Genomic DNA, 8422 nt, shown 5'->3' with positions numbered 1-8422 from the left:
GGGGGAAATCGGAGGGGTAGACGAACCATGAGAGACGATGGACTCTGAAAAACAAACTGAGGGTTCTAGAGGGGAGGGGGATGGGAGGATGGGTTAGCCTGGTGGTGGGTATTGAGGAGGGCACATTCTGCATGGAGCACTGGGTGTTATGCACAAACAATGAATCATGGAACACTTCATCTAAAACTAATGATGTAATATATGGGGATTAACATAAGAATAAAAAAAAAAAGAAAGCAAAAGGGAAAATAAGTGTATATATCACTGCCTCAAAGCTTCTACAGTATAAGATTAAGTCTTCCCAGAACTTTTGCCACATTATCTTTTTTATTAATAACTTCTTATTCTAATCATTTTGGATTATAAAAACAATACATGTTTTTGGTAGAACTATTGCAAATCAGAAATCCATTTTTAAGTGTTTACTAATTCATAATCTCTTCACTCAAAGATACCCACTGTTAATATTTTGGTATGTGTATATATATGTGTGTGTGTGTGTGTGTGTGTGTGTGTGTATACATATATTTTACACATATTACATATATATATTGCCAATAACTCAACTTTATATTATGGACATTTTTTAGATCACTTAAGATTCTTCAATGACTTTTTTAAAAAGGTTTTATAATGTCTGTCGATAACTGTATAATGTTCTATTTAATGATCTGACATTGCTGGATATTTTGATGCTTTCACTGAGTTGAACACCAGCTTGTATGCTCTCTGAATAAGAGCGGAAAGTCAATCATGAGCTGCATAAATACAGAGGGAGATTTTCTAAAGGAAGGAAGCAACAACCTTCATCTTCTCAATAAAATCCTGGAATTAAAATATAAAGTTCTTTTTTTTGTAAAAGGCCCCAGAACTCAGGTGCTTATCTGAGGTTTTTTTCAAAATAATTCAAGTCCAGTGGAGCTCCGTTCATGTCTGAAATCCCTCACCACTGTGCAAGAGTAGGAAAGTGACAGGAGTACATCTTTATCAGACTTACAGCAACTTCATTTTCTTAAGCCAAGCTGCGAATATCACAAATACAACCTTACACGCAGTGCTTTGTTTGGCTGCTCCCAGTGGTTACCAACTGGTGGAAGGACTTAAGAGAATGAAAATTGGAGACAGAATCAAGAGACATTTTCACAACCTTAGACCTGGCACAGCCTTATCACCTCTACTTAGGCAAATAATTTCCCTTTTCTATTACTGTGTGAAGCAAACACCTGTTTTGAGATATATTTACCCAGAAAAAACTGGTGACTAATTTGTCGGCTAAAAGATCACAAACTAAAAGGAATTAGATTAGTCCTAAAAGAAATTAGATTGGGGGATGGAGCAAGAAAAATAAAAGAAAAACTTCACTTGAGTATTCTCTACAATGAAGCATACAAGGCTTTTATAGCATGGAAGAGCAAATTAAAATATATGCTATTTTATACCTGTTAAACTGAAAAAGATTAAAATAATGAGTATGGGCAAAGATGTGGAGCAATGGAAACTCTCACACAGTGCTGGAAAATCACAGAGCAGTTATGTACTATCTTGTAAGCTAAAAGTATATATGCCCTTCAGTAGAGCTTAGGGAAAGCCAGAGAAAAAGTAGGGTCTTTTTTAGTCTTGTCTTTTAACATAATGAGGTATAAATGAAGATGAAACTTCAAGGTGAGATGTCTTGCATCCTTGCTAAGACTCAGGAGAAAGATTCTGGAGCACTGGCATACAAGGACAGAGCAGTGGGAACATCTTTCTCGGGCACAGGTAGTGAGGGGTGCATTGTCTATTGAGAACTTAAAAACAAATATAACCAACTAAAAGTCTGCTTTCTTATTATCACCCTGTGTCAACATTTCTAAATAGTATTCCTCCCTGAATAAAAGTCTAAGTTCTTTACAATTATTGTGGTTATTGTATATTTTTAAACTACCTCATCCTTTCAGTATCATTGTTTTCTACATGGAAGTTAATTCAGAGAACTTTCAGTGATGTAGTCAGTCCCTAATACTCAGCTACATAATACCTCAGGGGATAATGGGATTGAAGGGAGGTTTTCTAGAACAGAGTATAGTCCACCAAATTGGCAGATAAAGGGAAGGAGTCAGTGGAAAGGGATGGATTAAAGAGAAGGGGTAGTATATAATTAATGCATCAAAATCTATAGGCTTTTGTAGTTGTGGCTCCCTTTGGTGACTCTGGGCCTGACCCTGACTTTGCTTGACTAATGAGACAATAACACACGTGATGCAGACAGAGACTTGTAAAGTGATTGCACACAGAGGCTTGCTCCCTTTTGGCCCTTTGGAGGCGGGGGCGGGGTGGGGGGGGATTCTGCAATCACTAATATGTGAACAGGCCCTGGATGTTTCTGATGATGACACGTGGCCTAGCCACTTTTGTCACCCCAGTTGACATCAGGCCAATTTCCAGACATGTGAGTAGGGCTATTCTAGACCATCCAGTCCCAGATAGGTCTCCAGCTGGTCATGTGAGTGAGTACAGATACAATTAGCCAAACTGGCCCACACGAGCAGAAATATCCAGCCTACCTTTAGACTTGTGAGCAATGCTCTACGATTGTTGTTTTAAGCCACCAGGTTTTGAGGTGATTTGTTACACAGCAAATACAAAGTCCTTGAGTAGGTGAGTAAGGATGGGATAGAAGGCAGAGGCAGAAGAGACAGATTAGTCTTGGATATGACATCATATATATATATGGATGTTCAAATCCTGTCCCCCATCCAAACACACATACCCTTCCCCCACTTCCTGTCAGGGTGAGGGAATAGAATGCAGGCAGCCTCTGAGCTGAAACTGCCTAAATTTAAATCCTGGCTTTGTTCTTTACTGGCTGAATGATCTTGGGCACACATCTTACTCATCTGTAAAACTGAGATGATAGTATTTACCTCACAACATTGTTGAAAAGATTAAGTGATATTATGTAGATAAGGGCCTGGATCATAATAAATGTTTTTTTTTAATTATGTTAATCACCATACATCATTAGTTTTTGACGTAGTGTTCCATGATTCATTGTTTGCATATAACACCCAGTGCTCCATGCAGAACGTGCCCTCTTTAATACCCATCACCAGGCTAACCCATCCCCCAACCCCCTCCCCTCTAGAACCCTCAGTTTGTTTTTCAGAGTCCATAGTTTCCCATGGTTTGTCTCCCCCTCTGATTTCCACCCCCTTCATTCTTCCCCTCCTGCTATCTTCTTTTTTTTTTTTTTAACATATAATGTATTATTTGTTTCAGGGGTACAGGTCTGTGATTCAACAGTCTTACACAATTCACAGCGCTCACCATAGCACATACCCTCCCCAGTGTCTATCACCCAGCCACCCGATCCCTCCCACCCCCCACCACTCCAGCACCCCTCAGTTTGTTTCCTGAGATTAAGAATTCCTCATATCAGTGAGGTCATAAATGTTTTAAATGTTAGCTAAGTAAGTACCTGGGTGAAGATACGGCATAAACTGGAGATGAAATGATAGGGAGAGTTGAGAAAGTATCACGGAACATCAAAATTCTCAAGGATACAGGATGGTAAGATACCTTTAGAAAGTAAAAGAAAAAGATAGTAAAAGATACCTTTAGGAAGTAGAAGGTAGAACAGTAAGAATCTGAGGATTAAGAAGGTGATTATGGAGGAATTTTTAAAAATGGTTGAATAACAATGATAGTCTAATTAGAGTTAAAAAGAACTCTATATGGAAGGCACACTCAGCACAGTTCCACTTTTCTACAACAGGGCTCAGTCGCTTAGGAGTAGAATTAGGGAGAGCAAGGAATGGGATCGTTGAATAGCAGATGGACAAAGAAATGGGGTCGTGGGAGCTAATTCTAGTTGACCATACAGCCTGAGTTGGCCTGGAAGCAAGAGAGATCATAAAGGAACTGATTGCGAGAACAGAATGGGGTCAGAGAGCAAAGAGCAGGAGTCACGTAGACCTACTTGAAAGTAGGAAGCTGCCGCTTTCTTAGTTGTTGGGTAGTATCATTTTTACCCTTGGTGACTTGTTCCCTTGCTTAGAGCCAGTGGTCCCGTTAGCCTATGATTTTGCATAGTTTTTGTTCCAGAAGACATATTTTCTGCACTTTTTTAAGGAACACTAAACTATTTAAAAGAGAGCTCTGGTTTTAAAATCCAGCCAATCTTGAAGAATGTTGCTAGGGCTGATGTCAGAGTCTTTACTGCCTGAGCTCTCTTCTAGGATTTTTATGGTTTCAGGTCTCACATTTAGGTCTTTAACCCATTTTGAGTTTATGTTTGTGTATGTTGTAAGGAAGTGGTCCAGTTTCATTCTTTTGCATGTAGCTGACCTGTTTTGGTTGGAGCTAGAGAGTATAATGTTAAGCGAAATAAGTCAGTCTAAAAAAAGACAAATATCATATGATTTCACTCACATGTGGAATTTAAGAAACAAAACAAATAAGCAAAGGAAAAAAGAGAGAAACCAAGAAAGAGACTCTGAACTACAGAGAACAAACTAATGGTGGCCAGAGGGAAGGGGGTGAACTGGGTGATGGGAATTATGGAGCACAATGTTGTGATGAACACTGGGAGATTTATAGAACTGTTGAATCACTGTGTTGTCCACCTGAAACTAATATAACACTGTATATTAACTATATTAGAATTAAAATTAAAATTTAAGAAAATCCAGCCAATCTTGGTGGCTCTCCTCTGAGGATACTGTGCCTATTAGAACATCTGTCTCAACTTACTAAACTTTTTCTACAAGGTTTTCTTTCTTTTCTGCGATACTTTTCTACAAGGGACCTTTATTAACCTTGCATGTTAAGGCAGCAAGAAACAAGATTTTATCTATAGTACTCAGATGTGCATCTGGCCATATTTGAACATCCTCTGAATCTAGCCATATTCGAGCATCCGCTTATCTGCTGAGTGAGCCTGGGGACTCTTGCCTCTCCTCTCTGCCTTTTTAGATCCTGCCCCTTTTCCAGACGCAGCTCATGATCTCTGTCTGCAGAGTTCATCCCAGTTGTTCCAGGCCTTTTTAATGTCTTCCTTTTCAGAACCAATATAGCCACTCATCTGACACTTAGCATGTGCTGTCTTCTATTCTAGGTTTTCTTAAAACCTAAGAATCAATACATTTTAAAGCCAGAAAAGGTTTCAGAGAATACCTAATCCAATTTTCTCATTTTGCTGATGAGAAACCCGGAGACATTTAGTAAGCAATAGAACCAAATAGAAGTGACTAGAACCCTGCCTACCTTTGTCGTTATTTGTTGTTTTGCACCGTGTTATATGTATGTCCAGAGAGGAAGTCAGGTTCCTCAGCACAAGGACTTCTTTGAATCGATAGCATTTACATGTTGAGATCCTCAATAGATATTCTCCCACAGTGACACGCTGCTTTACCAAACTATATGAGACAGCTGAAAGAGGAATAAATTCTTGTGTAGGAGAGATTTTGCAGTTAAAAAAAAAAATCATTGTTTTTCAAACTCTTAGATGTATAAAGTTTTCCAAATAAAATGTATTTGAAAGTTTTGGTTTGTTATATAAGATGTTCATGTGTTTTCATCTTTGTTATTACAAGCAAAAAGAAATTAACCAACCTTAGCTTTGTTCCTTTAATTTACTGCTAAGTGTGGTCTTCTAGGATGTATATGGACCAATTCTCACCGGTGTAGGTTACAGACACTTGTCTGAATCCCAGAAGAGGAAAATTCTCCCATCCAGCCTTTTTGCCGGTTAACCAGAAGCAGCTTACCTTTGTGGTTATTGATCTTAATTTCATTGTGGAAAAAAAAGAGCATCAAAGAGTCAATTTAATAAACAAAAACATTTATGCAATTTAACTTAATTTGATAACACGGTTGGACAAAAATGGAAAAAACAAAAGAAAATATAAAAATATAAATTGGGAGCTAAACAAATATTGTTACTAGAAATGACTAATCTCTCCAGTTTTGAATTTTAATTACAAATAATCAATCTATTACCCAAGATTATTCATTACCTATAATACATGACTTGTCATTTATTGCCTTGAACAACTTCTCTGAATCCATTTGAAAACTGAGTACAGAGCCTGCAATTTTTATTCCAAGTCCACCTCTGACCATGTTAAGAAGACATTACCCAGAATAGTTTAATCAAAGCTTACTGGGAACACTATCACAATTTAATCAATGTTCTTCATGCTCATTTCAAAATGGTGGCTCTGAAATCTCAGGACAAGCTTGTGAGCATCCCAAAATAGAAAAATTCTTCCAGTAATTCTTCCCCTGAGCTTAGTTGGGGGCATTACAGCCATCCAGTTCTCCTTCCTACTCTCTGCTTCACCTTCCTTCTTCCACTCCTTCCCTCACAACAGAGAAATGACAGACGCCACCCACATGCAGTGAGTTCTCCTAATTCCACCCACAGGAACCCAAAACATAAAGAAAATACATATATTTGTTTAAATATGTAACTTGCAGACAGCATTTTCACAGAAAAATATTCTCACCCTCTTGGTGCTAGTCCTCTGTGTATTTTTCTTCCAGACTTGTTCTTCTCCAAATGACGACAGTTTTTGCTGACATTTCTCTGCAAGTATATTCAAGACCTCGTTAAGAATCAGAAAAGCTACCTGAATTTGCAGGCAGCTTCCTGTTGGGCTCACGTTTTGCAGAATGCAAGCTTGGTGTGCAAAAGGTGGGCAAGGTGTTTGAAAAAACAGGAAGCACCTGTGAATGTGTGACTTTATTCCTGGAAGCAGAAGGCTCCCTCTGAGATGGTTGTAGATGCTTCCTGCTGTTTCACCTATGAGCACTTTTGCAAAGCCTTTAAATACTTTAAAGACCAAGAATGGGCTTCCAGATGGCAAGATTATTTGGAAAGTCTGGCGCATCCACGGCCATGGTAGAAATCCACAGCTTTCCTATTTTTTTCCTATGCAGGGTTCTCTTTTTGCTGGGGATATTGATATGTCTGGAAATTAAAGTAGGTTTTTAAAAATTATTGTTATTGTGGTAAAAACATAGGACGACATCTGCCCTTTTAACAAATTTTTAAGTGGAGTGTATAATATTGTTAACTCTAGACAGAATGGTGAAGAGCAGATCTCTAGAACTGTTTCATTTTGCATGACTGAAACTTTATCCCCATTTAGTAGCAACTCCCAGTTTCCCCTCCCCAGCCCCTGGCAACCACCATTCTACTTTCTGCTTCAATGAGTTTGACTATTTTAGGTAACATATTAACAGAATCATGCAATATTTGTCCTTCTGTGACTGGCTTATTTCACTTAGCATAATGTCTTCAATATTCATCCAAATAGTAGCATATGACGGGATTTCTTTCTTTTTTATGGTTAATATTCCATCATGCATATATATTTTCTTTATCCATTTATCTGTCAGTGAATAAATAAATGTTCATTGGGTTGTTTCCACCTCTTGGCTATTGTGAATAATGTTGCAATAAATATGGGAGAGCACATATTCCTTCAAGATACTGATTTCATTTCTTTTGGATATGTACTCAGAAGTGGGAGGGCTGGATCATATGGTAGTTCTATCTTTAATTTTGTGAGGAATCTCCATGTTGTTTTCCATAGCAGCTGCACCATTTTGCATTCCCACCAACAGTTGCACAAGGGTTCCAATTTCTCCATAGCCTCACCAACACTTGTTATTTTCTATTTTGTTTTGATAATGGCTATCTTTGTCATTTTAGGCTGCTATAACAAAAATACCATGAACTGCGTGGCTTAAACAATAAACATTTATTTCTCTCAGTTCTGAAGGTTTAGAAGACCAAGATCAAGGAACTGGCAGATTTGTTCTGTGGTGAGAGCCCCCTTCCTGATTCACAGAAGGTTGTCTGGTCACTGTGTCCCCACATGGCAGAGAGAGAGAGATCTCTGGGCTCTTCATCCCCTTATAAGGGCACCAATTCAATCATGGGGGCTCCACTTCCATGACCTCATCCAAACCTAATTACTTCCCAAAGGCTCTGCCCTCAGATAGTATCACAACAAAGATTAGGCTTCAACATATGAATTGGGGGGGGGGGCACACAAACATTTAGTTTATAGCAGTGGCCATCTTAATAGCTGTGGTGATATTTCATTGTGATTTTGATTGCATCTCCCTGATGATTAGTGATGTTGAGCATCTTTCATATGCTTGTTGGCCATTTATATGTTTTGTTTTTGAGAAATATCTGTTCAAGTCTTTTGCCCAATAACCTTTTTACCAGGTTATTAGGGTTTTTTTGTTTTGTTTTGTTTTGTTTTGCTATTCAGTTATAGGAGTTCCTTAAATATATTGGAGATTAACCCCTTATCAGATACATGGTTGGCAAATATTTTCTCCCATTCTGTGGATGCCTTTTCACTCTATTGATTGTTGATTTTGCTGTGCAGAAGATTTTTAGTTTGATGTAATTCCACTCATC

The 8422-nt window shown here is 38.3% G+C and overlaps 1 protein-coding gene and 1 long non-coding RNA gene across 5 annotated transcripts in view; one reads left to right on the top strand and one right to left on the bottom strand.

The window, feature by feature from the left end:
- LOC115937496 (uncharacterized) overlaps positions 1-6762 on the bottom strand; it is a 59451-nt gene extending 52689 nt beyond the window's left edge. For all 4 annotated transcript variants that reach the window (XR_014145761.1, XR_014145760.1, XR_014145762.1 and 1 more), the window contains exon 1: positions 6489-6762. This is a non-coding gene — a long non-coding RNA (uncharacterized LOC115937496). The remainder of the gene's footprint in view (positions 1-6488) is intronic.
- Positions 1-8028, top strand: part of LOC145721835 (uncharacterized) — a 112857-nt gene extending 104829 nt beyond the window's left edge. The window contains exon 4 of the mRNA XM_081822028.1: positions 6526-8028. Coding sequence (XP_081678154.1) covers positions 6526-6545 — 20 coding nt within the window. The 3' untranslated portion in view covers positions 6546-8028. The remainder of the gene's footprint in view (positions 1-6525) is intronic.
- Positions 8029-8422: the final 394 nt, after the last annotated feature.

Source organism: Leptonychotes weddellii, chromosome 5 (assembly GCF_054177405.1).
Source record: "Leptonychotes weddellii isolate Sample4059 chromosome 5, ASM5417740v2, whole genome shotgun sequence".
NCBI lineage: Eukaryota > Metazoa > Chordata > Mammalia > Carnivora > Phocidae > Leptonychotes > Leptonychotes weddellii.
Note: the sequence above shows the minus strand (reverse complement) of the source record. Positions and strands in the feature narration are given on the sequence as shown.